Source organism: Hylaeus volcanicus, chromosome 3 (genome assembly GCF_026283585.1).
Source record: "Hylaeus volcanicus isolate JK05 chromosome 3, UHH_iyHylVolc1.0_haploid, whole genome shotgun sequence".
Taxonomy (NCBI): domain Eukaryota; kingdom Metazoa; phylum Arthropoda; class Insecta; order Hymenoptera; family Colletidae; genus Hylaeus; species Hylaeus volcanicus.
In genome coordinates this window covers 5,608,291-5,631,058 of record NC_071978.1, presented here as the reverse complement: position 1 = coordinate 5,631,058, position 22,768 = coordinate 5,608,291, and the positions used below count along the sequence as shown (strand labels likewise).

At 38.8% G+C, this 22,768-nt stretch overlaps 4 protein-coding genes and 2 non-coding genes across 7 annotated transcripts in view; 1 reads left to right on the top strand and 5 right to left on the bottom strand.

Annotated features, from left to right (window-relative positions):
- Positions 1-2,764, bottom strand: part of LOC128873840 (uncharacterized) — an 83,135-nt gene extending 80,371 nt beyond the window's left edge. Inside the window, exons 1-4 of the mRNA XM_054117742.1 lie at positions 2,610-2,764; positions 2,193-2,482; positions 1,780-2,108; positions 1,373-1,591 (exon numbers count right to left, since the gene is read on the bottom strand). Of these exons, the coding sequence (XP_053973717.1) occupies positions 1,373-1,591; positions 1,780-2,108; positions 2,193-2,482; positions 2,610-2,683 (912 nt within the window). The 5' untranslated portion in view covers positions 2,684-2,764. The remainder of the gene's footprint in view (positions 1-1,372; positions 1,592-1,779; positions 2,109-2,192; positions 2,483-2,609) is intronic.
- Positions 2,765-3,703: 939 nt separating this feature from the next.
- Positions 3,704-3,831, bottom strand: Trnal-caa (transfer RNA leucine (anticodon CAA)). The gene is made up of 2 exons: positions 3,794-3,831; positions 3,704-3,748 (listed from the first exon to the last, which is right to left on the bottom strand). It is a non-coding gene; the product is annotated as a tRNA-Leu (tRNA).
- A 316-nt stretch (positions 3,832-4,147) lies between these two features.
- On the bottom strand, positions 4,148-4,220 carry Trnav-cac (transfer RNA valine (anticodon CAC)). Its single transcript has one exon. It is a non-coding gene; the product is annotated as a tRNA-Val (tRNA).
- Positions 4,221-4,936: 716 nt separating this feature from the next.
- LOC128874464 (lipopolysaccharide-induced tumor necrosis factor-alpha factor homolog) lies at positions 4,937-16,523 on the top strand. Of its 2 annotated transcripts, none has more exons than XM_054119272.1 (4): positions 4,937-4,979; positions 10,665-10,832; positions 11,330-11,570; positions 12,376-16,523. In XM_054119272.1, the coding sequence occupies exons 2-4, from the start codon at positions 10,670-10,672 to the stop codon at positions 12,476-12,478; spliced, it is 507 nt and encodes a 168-aa protein (XP_053975247.1). In that variant the 5' UTR covers positions 4,937-4,979; positions 10,665-10,669; the 3' UTR covers positions 12,479-16,523. The 2 variants fall into 2 exon arrangements, with proteins under 2 accessions (XP_053975247.1, XP_053975246.1); XM_054119271.1 differs by lacking the exon at positions 4,937-4,979 and adding an exon at positions 8,191-8,478.
- LOC128874462 (kinesin-like protein costa) lies at positions 4,998-7,983 on the bottom strand. The gene has a single exon (XM_054119268.1). It carries the CDS (start codon positions 7,493-7,495, stop codon positions 5,348-5,350), a length of 2,148 nt encoding a protein of 715 aa, XP_053975243.1. The 5' UTR covers positions 7,496-7,983; the 3' UTR covers positions 4,998-5,347.
- Positions 16,524-16,664: 141 nt separating the features above from the next.
- LOC128874463 (acetylcholine receptor subunit alpha-L1) lies at positions 16,665-21,300 on the bottom strand. Its single transcript, XM_054119270.1, has 8 exons — positions 21,029-21,300; positions 19,561-19,790; positions 19,435-19,479; positions 19,255-19,364; positions 18,975-19,155; positions 17,871-18,564; positions 17,397-17,605; positions 16,665-17,311 (listed from the first exon to the last, which is right to left on the bottom strand). Exons 2-8 carry the CDS (start codon positions 19,738-19,740, stop codon positions 17,105-17,107), a joined length of 1,626 nt encoding a protein of 541 aa, XP_053975245.1. The 5' UTR covers positions 19,741-19,790; positions 21,029-21,300; the 3' UTR covers positions 16,665-17,104.
- Positions 21,301-22,768: the final 1,468 nt, after the last annotated feature.

The window sequence follows — 22,768 nt, the reverse complement described above, 5'->3', positions numbered from 1 at the left end:
CGGTCAAACAGGCGCGAGTCAATTATTTCCTCGTCGAACACCGTGATATACTCAACCGCGTCGCGACGCAAATTAACCTTCACGGTGCTGACATTCGTCTTGGCGCGCGGATACGCGACTGAACGCTTGTTGGAACTCCCACAACATCGAAAAGGTTGAGCGTAGGCGGCCATTGTACTCGAGAATCGTCCACAATTTTTAGATAAACTTCCACTCCCGTTTCTCAAGAAAATTCTGTAAATTCATCTTAACTAAACTTCTCCCATCTGATTCCTTTCTTTCTTCTTTTTATTTTTCATATTTTTTTTAATTTATGGGGACTGTACGCTTACGTACAATGATGGGTACCCGTTTCGTAAATAAATAAAATTATATTCACACAAGTACAACTAATTTGAATTCAAATATATTTGCCGCTCCAGATGAAATTGATCGCTCCAGATATCGGTGGTCTGCAATGTTAAAGTCACGTGAAAGAACATTTCGCGTGAAGGAGCGCGAAAGCAAGATTCTTTTCAACGAGTTACGCTTTTTGGAATGGAAGATCGTGTGACACCTCGTGTTCGTTCGTGAGTTACTGGAAAACGCCTCCTTGGATGCTGCACAGCGTTCGAAACGTGATCGCGTCATCAGAGATTCTCTGAATGTACGTTGTTTAGCAACGCGAAGACCGAGTAGGATCCTCTTATAATCTGCAATAATTCGAATTCAAATGTAATTCAACAACAAAAGGTAGATACAACTTATCATTGAAAAAGCAAGTAATGGTTGCAATGAAAGACATTCGACAGCGTGTAAACTTCGCTTCCATACCATGATAAAAGTTTGCAGACACAGTATGTAAAATGGGCCAGCTTTCAATTCTATCGACTGTCTCGTGAACGCCGTGGCTAACATGAATGTCAGCGCGATATCTGGCAAATGCTGATGATGCCAGTTGGAGAGCCACTGGCTTCTGTCCAAGGCAGAGCTCTAAACGATGATTAACGAGTTAGAATAAGTCCCTTTCCGGTAAAGCAACAGTTAAGCCGTTGCTTAACACGTTGACTGACAGACTGATACTTGCCACGAGGCTATAATTTTATTTTCAGACAATAATTGGAAGAGTTACATTTCAGATTTATTGTTTCTCCTCATGGATGATGTGACGATCAACGTGTTAAAACAGCTTAATTGATCTCCAACCCCCCCCGATTGATCGTTCACCGAATAGTTCAACTCGTTTCCTAGCCAGCAGATGTACAACAGCTGAGAGACGGCGGCGTTTAGGTATATCCCGAATTTTATGATGTCCGAGTTTTGCCCTCCGACCTGCACCGAGCGATACAAATCGATCACGAACTGACCAACGTACACGACCATCATGTCTTACCACGATAGCCTGAAAACAGGTCAGGCAAATAATCGAGGTGCTCGAAAGCATCTGAACGAACATACTCAAGCTGTAGGTCTTGTTGAAATCGTTCGTCGCAACTACCAGTCGCTGATGGAACCGAAGACACTTCTTGTAACGACGCAGGAAACTATCGTCTGCTTTCTTCACGATGTACGAAGTGTCATCGTGATTACGTACTTTGCAAACTGTGTTGCTCTGTGGAGAAAAATGTGTATTGCGACGGATGAAAACGGGACTCATTGCTTCTTTATCAAGTAACTCTAGAAGGAAATTACTCTTCTTTTTTCTATTATTAATTTTTACTATACGTTAGGAGCTAGTTCACAATTTAACTCAAAAAAAAAAAAAAATATGCGAACAAATTATTTTCTGTTATCGCTCACCACTTGTTCGATGCGGTTCTCGAAATTCACGTTGAGAATGTCGAACAGCATACTAAGCATACTGCATATTAGAGTCATCAGAGAGTCCATTGAAACAATCGCGATCAGACCGCCTGAAACAGCGACTGCTTCTACTGCGAAACCAACCAGGCGCCAGGGCGACGTGGTTGTGTCGAAGGGGTACATCGCTCTGATTGGTAAGCCATCTTCCATCGGGGAGAAAAATAACAGAGCGATCGCTAGGATAAATCCTACTCCGCTGAATCCGTGCAAGATTATTTGGTTACGTAAGTGGTACTTTTTGGTAATGTCTCTAATACAGTCGATGTCTGAAATCAAATAACCCAACTAAGTGTTTTCAGGTCTTCTCTTTCAATGTGAATTATTAGTGCGTACGAGAAAGAGGTACTTACTTGAAAATTCGCAGAGATCATCGGCGCACTTGAACGTGTCGTCCAACAACCGCATTATTTTCCCACGTCGGATTTGGTAATGCATGGCTTTGAAAGTAACAACAACCATTCCTGCCAAGATGCAACCGCCGTCAGTGGTGATCGCCATGTTGTCTATGTTCGACCAGATGTCTGCGAAGATGGTCATCATAAAGACGTACATCGTCGTCAGCATCAAAATTTTGCAACCAAAGTACGCCCATCGCAGAAACCGTGAATTACTTGGACTAATTTGCCAGAGACCGCAGGACCTGTGCAAACGAAAGGTAAACGTTTTCTTTTCGATACCACTATTTTATAAAAGACGCGATCGCGATTGTTCGTCGTTATTTTAGTAAGTATATCGCACAAATCCCAAATACATTGCACGACTTTCACCTCAAGTAAGTAGTATGGAGATCTATCAGTTTTCGAAACGGATCTACGCACTCGTGACCTGACACTGAAGCCATTGGTAGCTCGTTTTCCTAGGAGTCCAAGGAAAAACAGACCTCCATCGAAGGTATGATGTCTTTGGTGTCGTGTGAGTGCGATTCGCGTCATAGTGTGTACTTTGACACAACCCTGGCACGTTATCGGGTATTATTTCCGTTAAATCTTCATGGTACCTATCAAGAAAATTGAGGATAAACGGATGCGATTGCACGGTCGTTTTTCGGAATTATAGGCTTAGGTCATGTTGCACGTGTTCGGTCCCTTGGTCACTTCCGCGAATGTCGATAGAAGTGGCAGTAATTGCATACCGATAGACGAACGAAGGCACGGCTTACTACCCATTTACGCGAAGAATAGACGCGGTGCAAAGCAGCGTGTACCGAAGAAATTGTTTTCAGTTGTAACTGAAACAGTTGTACCATGGCAGCAGATGAATGCCTGTCCCATTGACGTATAGCGTTCGAGTGATTTATGATACGGCTACTGTGTGTACTTTCAAAACGGAAAATGACCTGTGTGACTTGGAATTAGCTCGATAAAACATTTCACAGAATTAATATTTTAACGGTGTGCTTGTGTTTGAAGTAAAATAACTCTTCTACTCCAAAACCAATCTGATTAACGCTTGCGTTCCAAAATACCCATTTGTGAAGTCAAAAGTTTTCCTTCGATTACATTATATTATTTTGTTTATTTAATAAGAAACGAACTTCCGGTAACGAGAATCGAACCCGAGCCTCCTGGGTGAGAGCCAGGTATTTCTTCTTGTAATTTTGTAATACCTTATGTAAAGTGATTGTTACAACTTAATAATACGGCAACAAAATATAAATTTACGATATTAATACATTTTTCCAATCTCTAAAAATGCTTGATGTAATATTTACGTGATTTTACAAAATAAAAATAAATCGCCAGTACGAGGAGTCGAACACGCGACACTAATTCTATCTACGCATGACGGCATAAAGAAGACATCGAACAATGAATTAATTTGTAAACAAACATGATTGTACTTAAAATAGCGTAAAAAGATTTGTCAGAAGTGGGATTCGAACCCACGCCCTCAGAGAGGACCAGAAAGCCCTAAGTGCTGCTCAGCTCTGAAAAGCTGAGAAGGAAGAAACCTTGAGTCTGGCGCCTTAGACCGCTCGGCCATCCTGACAGTTGATCTCAACCTTTCTTAATGTACGTTATATGCTCCTCATTAGGTGAGTGATACAATATACCTCACTATATACAATTCAATATTTTTCGAAAAATCTATTACAATGTCAAACACGTAACGAACGAATTTCGTTTAAATATATTACAAATGTTACAGATTAAAATAAAGTGAAGGAATATACTATTACTAAATAATACATATATGAGATAAATTGAAGTGAAACAGTTTGAAAAATTTTGAAACGACATTTGAATAAAATTAATGTAATTATTAATATAATTTATAAGCATAAAATAATTATAAAAACAAAAAATGTTTCCGCCCGGGATCGAACCGGGGACCTTGTGCGTGTGAAGCACACGTGATAACCACTACACTACGGAAACTGTAATTTCGTATTTCATAAGTGCATTATAAAAAGTATCGAAAACATTATACATTTTTATACAAATTTTTTGTATGGAATATAAGTGTTACCCATTGCATAAAAGAACATATGCCGTGAAATGGTTCACAGTTTCGGATTGTAAATGTAAAACAATACTGCATTCGACATTGTACCTTTGCTTGGCTGATCTTGCGGAATTTTACGGATAGTCAACTCTCGACACGCTATGAGTCCAAGAATTCTTTCTCACAAGTAAAATTTGAATAAGATCTAAGCTATAAAAAAAAACTACAACATAAAAAGATAACGTAGAACTACATACTGTAACAATTGCATTTTTACTGTATATATATGTGTGTGTCTTTTAGTGATTATTATTTGAAGGGGAAATGGATTAATTTAGGGCTGTCGGATAATTTGAATATTCGAGCCGCGAACGATTAATCGATTAATGATTATTTTCATCATGATTACTTCGTTAATCAATTACAGAAGTGATACAAAAATAATCGATTACTACCGAAGGTAGATATCAAATCTCTATAATTTCGGTTTGAATTTCTTGTGAAGATAGATAGAAAATAAAATTACATTTATGTGCAGAAAATAGTAGAGAATTTGTATTTTGAATTTCATGTCGGTGGCGACATCTAACGGCGCGAGACGCTTGTTTCTTTACAGTTCCGGAATGGTCGCTTTCGAACCAAACGGCCCGTTTTTTCTGAGCTTTCCAACAGGACTAATTAACACAACTAAGGTAATTTAACAGTAGAATAAAGGAAACAATGTGTTACAATAATCAAGTATTTATTTCTTTTCAAGTAAAAACGATTTTGCCAAAATTGTATAAATTATTTTATCAAATTAAAATGACATGCATATATACATATAACAAGTGGTCAATGTGTAAAAGACTGATATAATATATCAACATATTATCAGATCACATAAATTATTGTTCTTATTCTTACACCAAGAATTATAAAGTGTAATTTCCTAACTAGAATTTCTACCTATATAGATTGATAGGTAAAGTGTTAAAGTGATTTATTACATTACTATGGCATCATTGACAGTAGTGTAATACTAGCAAAAATAAATGCAGAGTATATTTCCGGTAAAAATTTATTTTTTTGTTTTATCACGGTCAGTAGTTTTTTGTATTATCAGTTTATTTCTTTCCTTAGTCACTTTGGTTGTTGGACTTAGGGGACCTTGTATCATTGTTGGTGCTGTTATTGGTATCCTGCCTGAAGTAACTGGGCAAGGAGGTTTTAAACCTTTCGAATAAGCTTTAATTTGTGCTAATTGCTTTTTCAATATTTCATTTTCGCATTTGTATTTGACAAGCTCAGAATCTGTATCTAGTGTTTCATGTCCAGAACTACTTGTTTCTTCTGCAAAGTGTTTATACATGGCTTGTAATTTCTGCTCGTATTCTCTTATTACAAAAATGATTCTTTTCTCTGCTTCTAGTTTGGATTGTTTCAATGCATTAGTTAAAGCTTGTATTTGCCATTCTTGTGTTTCTATAACATTTTCTAAATCTGCAGTTTGAACTTCAAGGGTTTTTGAACTCTCCTTTAAATCAATCACTTTCAAAAAATATTTATAAAACAGGGTTTTCATTTCACCTTCTGATAGTTTTGCCAATCTTTCCATCAACATTCTCTCTCCTTTCTCACGTTGTGATTGATTTTCATCAAAACAATTTCTTCCACAGATCATTTCATTCTTATGTTCAATCATGGCATCAATAGCTTCAATAGTTTCTCCACATTCCAGTAATTTTCGTTCTTCTACAGTAGATAAAGTTTTTTCTTTCTGAAATTTCTCATCCAAATCACATTTTTCATCTATTAAACAATCTCTTATACGTCTTAAGTTTCGAATTTCATGCCGTAAAGCTTCCTTTTCATCTATATCTGCTGTTCTTTCTAAATCTATGGATTTTTCTTTTAACACATGATCAAGATGTAATATTCTTGCACTGACATCTAATAAATTTTTTTCTTTATCAGGATGATCAGTTTTTGACATATTATTCACTTTTCCACCTTTGCTTTCTGCTTGCAATTCTTTCAGTTTAGAGGCAGTTAAATTGTATTTTCTTTGAAGTTCATGAATCTTCTTTTGATCTTCTGCAAGTTCCTCTTCTAATTGTTCTTTACGTTTTTCTTCTTTCTTTAACTGTTCCTTTAGATTTTTCATTTGTTTGTTATTGTCAATTAAAGAATGAGTAATTCTGCGTTGTTTATTCAAAGAATCATAAGCAGTATCCTTTATCATCTCAATATTTTTTAATCTTTCTTGATATTGGACCACCTTGTCTTTGACTACATCCTCTTTTTTCTCATGTGTAGACTTAGTTTTTGAATGTACATTTTTTGGGGATGATTGAGTTTTTACGCAAGAACATTTTTTTTCTAATTCACTCTGTTTGCGATGAGTTTTGTCTATCACTACCCCAAGTAAATCTAGGTTCTTTGGCAAATCTGTAGATATGCGCATTTTAATTTTCATGGTTGTTTCAAGCTCTTTTATATTTTTACGAGCACCATCTAATTCCAATTGAATTTTCTTTACTTCTGATTGTTTTGCTTCATTGTTCAATATTAAGGTTTTTAATTCCTTTACAGGTTCAGGTACTTTCTCTGTATCGAGAACATCAATCAATAAATCAGGTGAATTTTCACTAAGAGGTGTAAGAGTTTTAGTAATACTTGTTTCAGGATCATGATTATCCATATTATCTGTAGTAGCAAACTCTGAGGTCTGATTGTGCAACATTTGATTATGATTGGGGTTAAGGCTATCATTAAAAGCTATTATTCCGTTGCACATTTCAGATCCAGGAAGCATAGAATTTCTTCTAGAGTTTGGATTTCTAAGTGGAACAGGTTTTGGTAAGACATTAGTATCAGTGATACTCATAGATTCAACTGTTGATATAGTATAATCAATATCAGTTCTTCTAAAGTTATCTTCTTTATCCTCTCGGTATTTAATTAATTTGTCTGTTTCTATTTTAAATATATTCATATATTCATCCAATTTGTCTAAAAACTCAAAATTTTCTTCTTTCTTTGAACTTGTGTCACTGTCGTCATCCTCCTCTCCCTCTTCATAATCTTCTTCATCAAACTCCTCCTCATCTTCATCTGTTAGTTCATTTTCAATGTTAATATAATCAGATAGTTCACTTTCCGAACTTGATGAACTGATCGAAACCATTTCTCTCTTCATTTTACGAGCAAATTCGTGTTTTATCATTTTACCAGTTTAGATTGTCTTTTTCACTTTGCAATGAAAAAAATCTCACATTGCATTCCTATCAAGTTAAAACTTGTATTCTTATGTTCTAAGAACCTCTAAACGAATACGTTTTACAATACTTCTGCGTAAGAATATTGCATTAAGGTACAAATGTATTTCTCATACCACTTTGCAACACCGCAGATGGTAGAACGCAAAACAAGAATAACCACACTTTTCGTTGGACGTATTCAAACTTTGTCCTAATCTACTCGAAATTCTTCGAGTTCGAAAATTACAACAACAATTTCGTGATTTGTTTCATTACGGTGCTTTTCTTTTACATTTTAAATAATACACGCAATTAATCCGATGTGTTCAAATTCAAACACATTCGACAACAAGTTTTTCAAAGTTTTGTGTTCGCTAAGTAATACAAATATTCATCGGAAGTCGTTGCCAACATAATGGCAATGAAAATTATCTGATGAAGAGAAATCGCCGACGTTGGCCATCCTTGCAGTCTGAGATCAGTTTACAGTAAAAAACTTTGTTATTTATATTAAAATAGTATAAAGTAATAAAAACAATATATTGTACGAATAAAATAATATTTTGAAGATTCAAAATATTATTAAAAACTATCGAGGTTCGATTTGATCTTTAAATTTGGCGCCCATTTGTCCAGTTTCGCGCCTGAGCTCAGTAATTGGTCGCTCGGTGTTGGCAGAATTGTACCAGAGTCGTTAGCATTAGTCGTTTTGGTCATGTTAATACGATCGTTGACGGACTGTCCTGTGTTTTTCATCGTTTCTACTTGAAATACGCTGAATCAGAATCACAAAGTAGTGTTATAAGATAATCGATACTCGTATAATAAGTTATGTGGAACAGTTACCTCGCGGCGAATACAACTAGTTAATATTTTGTGGTGTTCAATTATAACCTCTACTTCACTGGAGACGTCTACTTCACTCAAAATTTTCAGAATCTAAATATAAGTAAGTGTTGCAATACATTATGTTCCTGTACATTTACCTTCGCAAACAGATTTTCTAATAAACGTTAAAATGTCATTAGAATTCATTAAAATTTGTGTCTTGTCACAATTCCGAGAAGCAGTTCGTTGACGCGTCAGACTTTTACGTCATGATCATATTTTGCACATTTTTTTGTTTAAAGCAAAACACATGTTTTCACGTGGTCCTACTTCTTCTTACTGCATAATTAAATGCTTATATAATCGAAATTATCTATAATTTGTTAAAAAAAAAAAAAAGTTGTACCAAAGAAATGTAAACAGCTTTCAAATCGGAGTACTCGAATATTTAGCGATATATTATAATTTACGATGCAGGACAGAAAGTTTGAAAAAAATACGTTCATAAAAGGTTATTTAGGGTTCCGTAATAGTTGTGCATCGGTATTTATTATTAATAACATTATAATTTAGTCCATTTATTTAACTAGAACGTGTTCTATTTTGTTCGTATAGAAAATACATTTTTATGTAATACAAAAATCTGCAAAAAATTGCAATAATTGAAGTTTCTTTCGTAATTCTGCGTGCTATGCAAAATATTCTTGTTAGAAGGAGTGGTTGTACACATTACACTAGAAATAATCTTTTGTTTGTTTTTTGGTTAGCTCTTTAAGACCAGCCTTCCGCTACTTGTGCGACATGTTATTTCTCTCTTAGATGTTTATCTACACTCCATCATAAGAATCGCAAATTATTGACGTAATGAAACGTGCGATTGATAGCTAATGATTAACTATTTAATATGTTTATGATTTCGGAAGGTGTTGCTATAACCGGATCAAAGTACACTATTCATTCAAACTCGTTTTCTCGAGTATGAATCACACTGGGAACACCTCACTGGCCTCGAGTTTTGTGTTTTACGTATTTTTAAACTTAATTATCTCAAGCACGAAGGCTCGTGCGAAAAATGTCACTTCTCCGATTTTCATTGAATTTTCTCCGAGTTGATCACTTGCGTACACGAATTGCTTTATTATGCAAATTGCATTTTCGGTATCAACAAACCGACGCGCATTAAAAAAATCTAATGATTAATATTAAACGATAGCGCATCTACTCCAGGACTTTCACGAGTACGGTTTTTTTTTTATTTTTCGTGGTATGTTCCAACAAAGTCAACAGGTTTACTATAATTCAGCAGTCGTTAAATGTGATCCGTGTATTTCGTTTAATCACGTAAATGTTACGTAAGACGTGTAACGGTTTAAAAATTGTAACTCCGTGCATTTCACGCGTATCCAGATTAAATTGATATTACATCGTTGCGTCCAGCGAGATCCATTTGCACGTTTCGTCGAATTACGTGAAAGTAATTTAATTCGCTGTTGAAATAGGGGGCACGGTTTCACTCGGCGTTTTCCGATACGTGTTTCGTGAAAAATAGCAAGTCATCGTTGAAAGGGATACTAGATCAATTTTGCACATTTTTCGTTACAAGCTGTTTTAATTGATTAACTATTTTTACACAGAAATTTCAAAAGGTACGAAAGGAACAATAATTGAATTCTAATTAAGGGCTTTACCAAAAGTATTGTTTATTTACACTATACCATTCCATATAATCTATAACAGAAAATTTACAAGTAATATTAGAAAAGAAAAACTGTATCTGATACCCTGGTACGATGTAACAAAGTTATCGATAGGGACTAACGCATTTCAGGCTTCAAACTTCCTAGACACGGCTCTTTGTAAACGAGCGCACATCGTTAGCCTCTGTTACTTAACATTCGTTCAACTTTCTATTCGCACACGAGCACTTTCCTGCTCATTTGTCCGTGGCACTTTGTGTTCGAACGTGTGTGCATCCGCGAACAGGTTGGCACTTTTGTGGTATGCGATCCAATTGAATTCTTTATACTTTGATCAGGTATCTCATTTAATAAATGTCTTCAGTCTTAAATTCATTAGTTGGAAGTATAAACAATTGAAATAAATCGTTATACCATAGGATGAGGATCCTACTTCAAAGTTTTGACCCTTAACTTCACGATGTTTATTTATAGATTGAAATGGGTCATCCGGTTAGGTGAAAGGTATCGATGATCCATAGGCTCATATTTATGTAAAACAATATTAAACAAGCATACCACATAATCCTTTCTTAAATTTTAATGAAATTTTGTTTAATTGTTGTTTCAGGAATTATGGAGAAAAATATGGCGAGTGGGAGTACCACGCAACCCACGGCACCTCCGCCATCAGCACCACCTTCGTATGAAGAGGCTGTTGCGAATATAGCGAGCCCACCACCCCAGCCAAATATTCCACCGTATCCAGTAGGACCACCCGTTATGCCTGTACCAACATGTAATCGTCCCTTTTATAATGTTTACTAACTCTTATCGGTCGTGGTTTTAGTTTGAAACGTTCGTTTCGCTAACAAATCGTCACAGGAGATCACCACAAGAATCTGTAAACCTTCTTCGATAACGAATAAATATATTAGGTTGTCCCGAAAGTTTCTTTCGTTTTATTAATAATTAATATATACACAATATTTTATGTTTTATGTTACATTACTGAATCGTGTACGATTCATTTCGCTTCATTACTGTTACAGCATCAATGTCTAAGAAATTAAATTGTCTATTTATATAAACACGGCCACAGAAAATAATTGAGTGCAACTCACGAAAGAAACTTTTGGGACCACCTAATATAAGCAAAATGATAGATTAAAATACTTCGTAGTTTCTTAAAAAATATATATATATATATACCTATTTTTGCCTCGAGAAACAAGGAACACCAGCTCTTTGACGGAGAGGACACGATTGATCTAACCTGTTGATCTAATGTTACAGTTCCTCCGACCCAAACGACGGCGGTATTCTCGCCGAATTACCCAGGAGCAGTCCCAGCCAACGTGCCACACCTGCAACACCAGACACATTATACTGCTAATTATCAGCCTGTGGCGGTCGTGCTGGGCCGGAATCCCGTGAAAATGACCTGCCCGAAGTGTCACCAAAGCATTAAGACCACCATTATATCGGACCATCAGCCGAGCGCTCACATTTGCTGCATTGTACTCTGCTTACTTGGGTGGGTGACTTCGTTCTTTTAATCGTTGCTTGTTTATTCATTTAATCCTTGCTTGTTCATTTCTTAATCTTGTATTTTGGATTTACTTCCGCATTAATCCGATCCACTATATCCACGAAAACGAAACCGCGCTGGTGTAACCCTTTCGCTCATAGCTGGTTTAATTTAGCATCAAAGATGTATCGAATGTGTGAAGAATTTAAGTCCATACTTCCATGGGTTCTAAATAGGACTTATTTTCATATTTTGTCAGGAAAATGCTTTTAAGAGGTGGCAGCATCCAAGTAGCCCATACGCTCTTCATCCACACTTAGTTAATATAGAGCTTCGCTAAGGTCAAACACCTGACTCTTTCATAGGGTTGCACGTTGGTGTATTCTTTATACATTTATTGATTTCTATTAGTTCCCGTTCCACTCTGACCCGATTTCCCTCAAAGCATGGCTGATGATAACACCTGTGTTCGTTATAGTCGGATGAAACTCAATTGACCGCTCAAGGCCATTTCTCCAGGTCGGAATCAACCTCTCCTATTAGGTCACGTTAATATATCTCTCTGAGATGTAGAGTTGTAGGCGTTAGCTAAATAGTATGAGTTGAACATCTGTTTCTATTGATAGACTGATTGATCATCGGAGGTCAATAACTGAGGTTGACGGGAGGGTTTTTTTCTTCTATTATTCTTATCTAATTTAACGATTCTTCGTACTCGATGAAGCTTGTAATTAGTAAAGTAAATATTCGCTGTTCACAAATCTCAGACATGGAGGTTTTCTTTGTTTTAATGATGACATTTCTATTTCAGATGTTGCCTTTGTTCGTGTCTGCCATATTGCATGAGCAGTTTCATGAACGTCCATCACATTTGCCCGAATTGTAAGCAGTATATCGGTAGGTGGAAGGGTTGAATCTAACTCGACGCGGGAATTATTTGTATATTGTTTACGGTTTTATATGTAATCAGGCACAGTGTTGTAATGTTACTAAGAGTATCCGATATGTCTTTGCTTGTCGCGTATTATCGAGTTAACCTTCTATTGCATAATATATCCCATTGGGAGCGCGATAAAAAATATTTGCGTAAAGCTCGTTGAGAAGACTTCGCGAGCTCAGCCATTTATTACTTAGCTTAAGTATCAATTCCATCGCGGAAGTATAGATAACCGAGAAATTGTTTATTTACAAGTCAGAGATACTCGAATAAAATTTATGCAATAGAGAGTCAACGTTTCGACGGCCGTGTGTTTTCGGGCGACGCACGGCACCGCCCACTTCCGTCAGTTAAGATCTATATTATTCGTTGGTTCTTGAAATATCATTGCTGGATAATGGATCTTCCGGAACGTCTCGCCACGTGACCGCTATCCAAATCGGTTCGTCATCGCCAATTTTGTTCCCCACTCGGTAGCGCCACGCATATCTGATAATGAATCAGCGCATAATTCTCGTTATCTTTAGTGAGTTTTCTTAGAACATGTTTTGGAATTTTGTTTTTACATGATATCGAGAACTGCTTTTGCACAAAATTCGGCACAGAACTGTCGAGAGTCGGAACACATTTCGAAGACTGAGAAATTCTGCACAGTCTAGCCAGGAGGATTAATTTTACGGCGACGAAGATAAAGGAATGTTGTACCGAATTACAATTCAGCGCGTGGCTCGAAATAAATACGAGGATGGATTGCATTCCTGCACAGAGATGGGCAAAATTCTTATCTGTATAGTGACTTCGAACAACGAATAAAGTGTTCGCAATTTTGTATTCGTTATTCGCTAGACGAATACCAGTATTTGAATGATAAAATTGAATTATATTTCACGCCGAATGATTCGAATGATTGAATTATTCGTCATCTATCATTCGAAAAAATATTTTGCCCATTTCTGTTTCTGGGATTACACGTCGGCCAACAATAGAGTTAAGGAACAACTCTACGAGATTGTCATAGATTGTATCAGAAACACTATGACGCTTATTTCTTGTGAAATAATACGAATGCAACGTATGAGCCGTTCTTTATGAAACAGTTATCATCATAAACAATGAAAACATGTAGCAGTCGAAAAACGATCGAAATATCAACGTTAAATTAAAGTATCTACATTATTTAAAATTCCTTTAATCATTTGTCTCGAGGAAAGTAAAATATATTACATAAAGACTATGAAAGTAGAAAGATGATTGGGCTTGGATTACTTTCATAATCAACAGCTCATATAACGAGTGATGGTTAGGATGATTATTAATTCCATATTTGAGTCGAGTTAAGTGGACGCGCGCGTGTCTGTATGTGTGTGTGCGTATGTGTGTGTGTGTCGTGTGCAGGTAAAATTAGATAATATTATAAGGGTATTTTCGAGCGTTGTGTTTGAGAACAGCGTTGTTCTTACGTGCATTTATTGTATTCCATAGCCTTAGGAAAATTTTATCTCGAAGGAAAGAGATTTTACACGACGAGGTTTATATTCGTTAACTCTTTCTGGGATGCTTGATCGTTTATTGCTTAAAATGGGAAGGGAAGAACGATTCCTGGTCGATTTGGATGAAATTAATGCGAGGACCACTTTGCTTGATGGCTGGATAACGATGTTCGGGACGTAACGTAGACATACGTTGTCCTTTTCGAATTTAGTTCACATTCCATGTAAATGTCTTCCGTTGGAGTTACCGTATTTTGCTAGCCACTACTAATAGAACTTAGGATATTCAGGATTGGGTTACGTCGAGGTATTTCAGATTTTCCGTAGCTTCGAACAACCAGATGATTATTTATTTGGGCTATAGTATCATGCGGGAGTGCACGCATGTATAATGGGGGACAACGAAAGAATCGATTTGGTAGCATTCGTGAATCTGTTTCTTGTTGAGAGTTCTACCTTTTAAATGTAAACCTTGAGTATTGAATTCATTGATACTAATAGGCGATAGTACCGTAGTATCCGCGCCTCCCATACCCAACAACAAGGAGTCAAACGAAAACACGAAACGTAGGGTACGGGATTAAAGTCGCGTAGTTAAAGCGGTTGACTGTGGATCCGAGGATCGTGGGTTCGAATCCCCGTGCCTTATTTTTCGTTTAGACTCCTACATATGGGGGCTCGTCCGGGATGGGGGGTTACAGCGGCAGAGGACCGGCCAGTGACGATGAGTGACGATGAACAACAATGCCACGCGAAGGACGGTGTCGTGTTGACGGTGGGGAGCGGGCAGCAGTGAGGCGTCGAGAGAGAAAGAGAGAGGGGAGCACACTCCAGGGAAGGGGCAACTTGAGGTGCGGTCGGAGTGGGACTTCGGCGAAAGAGGGTGCGGCGCGCACTATTGTTGAGACGCAAAACCCGAGATAACAGACATTCGAGGGCGAATGAATGTCAATTCAGGAAGGCCGAGTGTAGTGTCCGCGCCTCCCATACCCAACAATAAGGAGTCAAATAAGAACACGAAACGTAGGGTATGGGATTGATCGCGTAGGTAAAGCGGTCGACTGTGGATCCGAGGATCGTGGCTTCGAATCCCCGTGCCTTATTTTTCGTTTAGACTCCTACAGTACTAGTATGCCTATACTTTCGTTGACTCCATTATGATTGTATACGAAGAGTGACAAATGTGTCACACAACAAATGTTGTACACACAATGTATGTTTTGAGACTGACAATTTATCATTGGCAGCTGAGAAGAATGCCTGTGAGCGTTATACTTTGTTCAAATGATTGTATCCACCCTGCTAAAGATATATCTCCGATAGAATCATTTGAAACGAATCACTGTTATTATAAGCAAAGATGGTCATAACACGTCCACTGTCCTTATAACTAGAAAGAGGCGAGACTTTGGACAAGCCATAAGCCTCCGAGTCAATGTTATCCTAACCCGCGCGTAGGTCAGAGAACAGCGAACGAGTTGAAGAGCTCCTGGAGTCGTTTCTTCCAATGTTTATTGCTTCTTCCAATGAATTTCCGTTTTCGAAGAAAGAGAAAGGGAACGATTACCCAAGGGAGATAGAACGAAAGAGAATGAAAGTTGCATCCTGTTCGCAACAGTGTTCGCGTATTATTATTTTTGTAAAACGAAGTAGCGATTGGTCGTTCACTAGGATTGAATCGTTCGTGTCTACGCGACCGTAGGAATTCTGTTTCGTTCCACGGGACCCTGTGTACGAGGACGCGCATGTTTATTGGTGCTTCCGCGCGTTTCGATGAAATGTGTCCCAGCATATCGTAACGCGTAAATAGTTCCGAGACAGATGATATTTTTGTGCGAAGATTTGCTTGATGAGCAACGTCCGAATTATGTTGGGATGTTAGAGTTTACTCGATTTACATGTTTCTCTTTTTCATTCGCCCTGTAACGATATTTTGTTCCTTCATTAAAAGGCGAGATTCGCAAGAAACGTTTTTCGTAGATGGGATCTGAACAGAAAAGAAATATTTTTGTTTGTGTAAATATGTTCAAACGTTTATTAATTTTATTGGATTCGGCGAAACATTTTCAATTGACGTGCTTTGTTCAACGATTTACACGGTGAAGACTATGACACCAGAATTTTTGTATCTTATATGTATAATACATATATATTTTCAGTCGTGCTTTATGCGATAAAACTTTAATACCAGAATTTATTTAAATCAGTTTTTACCTTTTCTTTCCGTGTCCTCGTAGCGTGTATAACGGTAGGCAGTATACGCTCGTATGTGCATTAAATGTATGATATTTTTCTTGTACGTGTTTGACATAATGAAATATACGTTCGTTTTAAAGTGTGCGTGTGCAAGTCTGCGTAAACGATGGCTGAATTTTATTGTAGTCAATCGTAATGTATCGTGTCGGAAGTGAGACGAAATTGCAACGTAGACTACCTTTACGCAGGGGCTCAAAGTATTATTCTTATCGCGGCATCGACAAACTAGCTTAGTCGAATGATCATGGATTATCAATAAAGTGCTTTTCAATTGTCGTTTATTTTATTTTAATAGGCATACAAGATATCGAACAGATCCGAGTATATACTTCGTTCGTATTGAAAAAGGTTGGTTTATATTTTAATAGTTGAAAAAATTCCGTACACTACATAACAGTATTCTCGATTGCTCCTCGGGAAGATATTAACTCGAGCAGTTGACGAGTTTTCGCTATACGCGGTTTAGACGTCGACAGGCGTTTTACATCCTGTCCGCGTCTTCTACGTTAATCGACGTTACAAAACATCTACAATTAATATTGAAACGTTCTCGTAAACGGCATTAATAACAGATTTATCGTTACTCAAGAGCACTTGTTCGTCCTGTGCACGTATTATAATGATAAGTACAAATGAAATGTATATATATGTATTTCAAACACGAGACTTGTATCGAGCATTGTATACGTTCTGACAAAAAGACGAAGAAGCCGGAGGTGTTGATACACTTCACAGGACACCATGTCTCTCTATAAAGAATATTATAAAGTTCAGGAAGGAAAATAACGTCTAAGTGGAAGATGACGACGAATCAGTACCTCGGTTTCCTCGTCTCTTACTTTTTTTTTCTAACTGTTCTACACAAGAGTGTCTAGCAAGTCACCATTTGGGAGAAATTGCTGTTGAGCGACAGAGGAGTACTCCATGTCGATCGGTTTGGTGTCATCGTAAAGCGACGGAGCCTCGCACAGGATGACGATCGTGCCGACGAAGGAGGCTATCGAGAAAATCCAGAGGAAGAGTCGGTCCAGAACCATCGCCACGAAGCCCCAGTCCTGGTCTTCCTGTTGTACGATTACGGTTAATTACAAATCCAAACTATAAATCAGAATAATAGATGACTCTTCTACTTATGATGGCGACATTCACCGCATTGAATTCGTCTTGACGTTGGATATGGTGTTGAATGAACATCACATTGTGCAAAGCTTTCTCGAGCTCGAAGGGATACTTCTTCTTCGGGGTGACGTCGCTCAACGATTCATCCAGACCGGACATCACCGTGGGAAGCCCGTTGTATCCGCCTATACCTCCCAGAAATCTGTTATGCGCGGTCGTAGTGTGCAAGCCGTTGCATCCTGAAAACGAGCGATTCTTATTTATGCTTGGTAAACGTGCTATCTCATGGATCTTCGCTAACGTCCATCTGTTCTTTGATATCGAGGCAAAGGGCACACCAAGAAGGGACGAAAGGATAAAGATCTGAAAAATGGCAACGTCTCAGCTACGTGAGCTGAACGGTGACCGTGACTCGACCTGGTCCAGGATTTATTGTGCTCAAATCTTCATCTATCGTTGCTTGCAACTTTGTACGCGTAACAAAAGTTTATCGCCGGTACGTACCACCAATCCGTTGATGTTGCGCAGAATCTGGCGATGACACTATCGAGGAAGATTGCAAAGCGGCCGCGACAGCGGCGTTGAACTTGTTCTTTTTGCCAGATTTTCTCCTCCCGTATATCTTGTGCGCGGCGAGGTCGTTGAGGAGGTCGTCGGGCACCCGCATCAGCAGCACTTTCGGTAATCTTCGTATGAAGAACTTTCTGACCCACGGGCTCATTTTGTGGGTGCTGGGTTTCCGATAGTGTACGTTCAGTATGATGATCGTCACTATTACGGACAGGCCCACCAGAATCATCGTGAACAGCAGGTACTTGCCCAGCAACGGAAGCGCCAGCGACGTGGATGGTATGATCTCGGATATTAGGAGGAAAAACATCGTCTGCGACAGCAGAATGTTGATGCAAAGAGCGATCTTCTCGCCGGAGTCGGCGGGCAGGTAGAAGGCCAACACGGACAAATAGGAGATGCTCACGCACGGCACGATCAGGTTCACCGTGTAGAACAATGTTTTGCGACGTAACGTGATGTTGAAGAAGATGTCGGGATAGGGCTCGAGGCAACAGGGGTAGTACTTCTTGTGCCGTTCCGCTGGGACACCCAGTATATCCCATTCTACGCTGGGGTAATATTCGCGGAGGTCGATGCCAACCTCTACTTTGTCGCCCATGTTCTGGTTAATGTGCTTCAAGTCGATCTGAATATAATAAGGAAAACTAGACCAGGGCTCGATGCACCTTCTCCGAGTAACAAGATCAGTACATACGGAACATTTACATGTATCTCGGCGAGGATTAAAAGGTAAGAGGAAATACCAAAGAGGAAACTTGTACTGTTCAACAGGACAGATGTGACAGTACAAGCAGATCTACTGTTTGGTATTATTTTCAAGGTCATTTGAAGGTCATAGTATTGTTGCGACAGTATGAAGATGCCGCACTACAGTTCCGTACAGTTAAATCGTTAAAAGTTAAAGTTTATTAATAAACGTTATATATAGTTCAACATGGATTCTCGTGTTTCAACCCCCCGGCGTAACAGTATCATGGGGTTAAAAGAACATCGAGGAACTTTGAATAACCTTGATAACGTTTACTCGTTGCCTACCTGAAAACCGTCGTAGGTCCACGAACCGAACTTCATGAAGCATGTTTGTTGATCGAACGGGAAGTATCTAACGTCTATCTCGCACGAAGACTTGAAAATCGCTGGTGGGGTCCAAAGAACTTTTCCAGTGTAATGTAGAATAGCTTTCGTCATTGTAGTGACTCCGTACTCTCCGTCGGCACTGAAAATGGAGTTGCAATGTACATTTAAATTACGTAACACTCTCCATTCGTACACCGTTTTAAACATCTTAACGATCACTCGAGCGTGGGTCACTTACTTGTTGTAAAGGACAATGTCTGGAAGCCATATGTGTTCGCTGGGCACGTAGAGTTCAGTGACACCTCCGTATTCGGCCGGATCCCATTGAAACTTATGATCCTGCCATTCCTGTGGAAAGTTCGTCGTCGAGTTAAGCCAATATCCGGGAGACGAGTTATGTAATCAATTAGAAACTTACGTGTTCCAGCCAAACGTTCGTCGTGAGGATTTGATCCTTCAAATTCTGAAAATGTTCACGTTGAATGATTTGGACACGGAACGATTACTTACAATGTATTTAAAAAAAAAACAAAACAAAACATACGAGATCTATAAGTTGAGAAAGACGTAGTCCTAGTTTAACAACAACGGTGTCCGTATTGTTGGACACGGGGCGAATCAGCCGATTGTAATTCGACAACAGGTCGTCGTACAGTCTCTTCGCGTCGGGGTTGCTGTAGCATACCCCCACTGAGAGGATCAACACGATCGCTTGCGGTATCATTTCGTGTAAACGGCAGGCGTCTAGTTATTCACGAGTCCGATTGGGGCATCCTGTCCATCGCAAAAAAATTCCTCAACGATTAAAATCCTCCGCGACATCTTGCATAGAACGTCCTTAGTTTCAAGTGGTAGTTCAGTGGATTATGAACTTAATTCTGTTTATAGCCTGCTTACAACGCAGTGTGGATAACTTTAAGGCAAGCTCCAGTTTATATTTTCGAGGAAATGTACATAATTAAACAAATCTGAAAGGTGTTAATCATAAATAACGCCGAGTGGTAGCCTTCGGAAGAAAAGGAAGGTGGCTGGTGTCGATCGCAAACATTTCTAATTTCTATGAACATCGTTTACGAATATATTAAAATCATTTTCAGCAATCAACAAACTAGGATTCTGCCTCGGCTAAACTCCACGCTGCGAGTTATGGAATTATGAACCTGTTGCGTTAACTGTCTTCCAGTTACGTTGATTTTTTCATGAAACGACCGGTTATTAAATTTAATTTGCACCGCGTATTGGTTGGAGTAATCGATGTCTTTTGATCAGAATCGTTTGCAGTTCGAGGGTCCGAGCATGGCCGCACTTGGCGGTATTTACGCTCGGGATTTGAAATTGCAGTTCAGTGTAACGTGTTTTCGAATTTTCTGTTTGACTGCAGTGCAATAAATTGCATCTTTATTGGCACGAGTGACTCTACTTTATTGGTTTCATCGATTCTGAAGTCTCTGGTTGATTCAAGCGCGAAACCAATCTAGCCCTTTGACGACCACACGTTTCTTTTTTACAGTACGCAATTGGTGTGTCTATGATGGAAGCAAACGAAAATAGTCGGATGCTAAGAGTCCGTTTTGCAAATGTGAACATTAGAGTATTTGTTATAATAGCTGGACAAATAAGTAACTAAAATCATACATATCTACTCAATTTATCAAATTTTATTTAAAAAATACAATTCATAGTTTAGATTGCTCAAAATTGAATTTCCAAAGCACCACGTGGGATTTTTAATTAACCCCAGCCCTAAATTATTCAATTTGAATCATGTTGACGAAATAATCAGAAGATCCCTAATGGACCCCAGTCGTCGAAGGGTTAGCTTGCTTCGGAACAGTTCCAGACTTTGACCAAGAGGTTTCAGACGCCGATAGTGTTCCGTACAATTTTCCCCGTAAATGCAATTTTTGACAACCTTCCCCCCCCTCCCGATCCCTTCAAGAGTCGAAAGGGATTCGAGTCACAGACGTTCGTTTACAGATTAATGTTTACAACGGAGTTCAATGATTACGTACTTGCGATCGGGTATTCTCTTCAGGCTCCCTGCGGATCACGATGCCTAAGGGATCTGATCTCGTGTCCTCCCAGGGTTATCATAATCTATCTCGGTCCGTTCGAGCCTCTGTGGCACGCAGACCGATCGGGAACGCGACGAGGAATCGATGCGTCGACTCGCATTACTCACGCGTCTCGTCTCGCTCGCGTAAATGCCAGGAGAGCGCAGAACAGAAATGACATTGTGTACAGCCAATGGACCACTGGATGATGTTACGTGCATCTCAGATTTTGCGGGATCAATACACCATTGCGCATGCACCGGCCGCGGGGTGCCTGCGCGTTGTGAACGTGCCTTTATGGCGCAGGCCCTGTTCGTTGCACTCGACGGGCTAGAGAAAGACGTCTCTCCGCCTCCTCGTTGGGGGGTGGGGGCGCTCCTACGCCCTTTCCAGCGAGCTACCCTTAGCTAGACCTGGATCAAATTTTTACACCGACCCCGTGCATCTTTTTCAACTGTTTCTTCGCGCTATCGTTCCCTTCAGTCGACTCTAGCCTAGGGGTGGAGAACCTCTTGGCGTTGGAAGGCTGCGTATCGCTTCACAGACTCCTCGTGAAGTCACACGCTTCACGTGGAATCATTTTTTCCTAAATTGTGGAGAGATGACTAGATATAAATTAAAAACTCTTGGATGACCTGTATATGAGAGGAAGATCATTCGTTGAAAATAATTCATTGGTTAACACGTTGGCAGCCAGACTAAAACTCGTGAAAATTTCTACGGAGTTAAAATGTCTCGAGTCTATCAAAGATTAGAGAACTTAAGACTTGTCCCAGTATTTAATTTTTGTAACCTTAACAAATTCACGGATCTCATACAGATTTTTTTTTCATTACCTCCTCAGCTTCGAAATTAATTTTTTTAGTTCCTTAATGAACAGTCCTGTCACCAATATCTGGCCGACGTGGCGATCAACGTGTTAAAAAAGAAAATATTAACATCTTAATATTGTGACTTTGAGAGTACAATTAACTAATCATAATTACAATATTGACTGATTTCAACCGCGGAATGTCGTTCATGTTACAATTGTAATACATCATGTGTTACTTCGAGAAGATAATTGTTTTGTATTAAAAAATAATCTTCAAATCCAGCAACATTACAATGTACAGCACGTATGAAGGGGTTTATGAAACTCCCTAGGGAAATTCTACGCCAAATTGGACACTTGTTGAGGTAATATTTTGAAGTTTCTTGAAACTTGGACACGTTGTAGTCTTCAGTGACGTTTAAACGTGCCTCGAAGGATTTTTCGTAAGTTTGAAGTGGCGTTAACTTTTCTAAAATAAATTACAGCTGTTGAAGCGCCAGCTCGTACAAGCTACTGCCAGATACAGAATATCTCGCCTGCATGTGTCCCGATTCTTCGGTAAGGAATTAAATTTGATTTCGAGCTCAACGTGCGATTTTAGTGTTTGTTTAGCCAGTTGGCTTCAAAAGTTTGTTTTTAGGGTAATTCCGTGTCGTAGGTCTTTAGACTTGCGTGATGATAAACGGGATTATTTTTCCGGGTTTCGTCGTTGCGAAGCACTACTAAACTCGCGAGGGAACCACTTTCGTGCTCCGGGGACAGGGGTAACTGCCCTCTTCTCTTCATACGGATGCACGTGCATACTAATGCATGTTATAGTTCCCCCTTAAGTACTCCATTTTTTTTATATTTCTTTTTTTTTCATATATTCAAATATTAACGAG

Coding starts and splice junctions, on each gene's coding strand:
- LOC128874463 (XM_054119270.1), bottom strand. CDS start 19,740: ATGATACCGCAAGCGATCGTGTTGATCCTCTCAGTGGGGGTATGCTAC. Junction 19,480..19,560: donor TTTCTCAACTTATAGATCTC/GTATGTTTTGTT, acceptor GAACATTTTCAG/AATTTGAAGGATCAAATCCT. Junction 19,365..19,434: donor CGAACGTTTGGCTGGAACAC/GTAAGTTTCTAA, acceptor AACTTTCCACAG/GAATGGCAGGATCATAAGTT.
- LOC128874462 (XM_054119268.1), bottom strand. CDS start 7,495: ATGATAAAACACGAATTTGCTCGTAAAATGAAGAGAGAAATGGTTTCG.
- LOC128874464 (XM_054119272.1), top strand. CDS start 10,670: ATGGAGAAAAATATGGCGAGTGGGAGTACCACGCAACCCACGGCACCT. Junction 10,833..11,329: donor CGTTATGCCTGTACCAACAT/GTAATCGTCCCT, acceptor CTAATGTTACAG/TTCCTCCGACCCAAACGACG. Junction 11,571..12,375: donor ATTGTACTCTGCTTACTTGG/GTGGGTGACTTC, acceptor TTTCTATTTCAG/ATGTTGCCTTTGTTCGTGTC.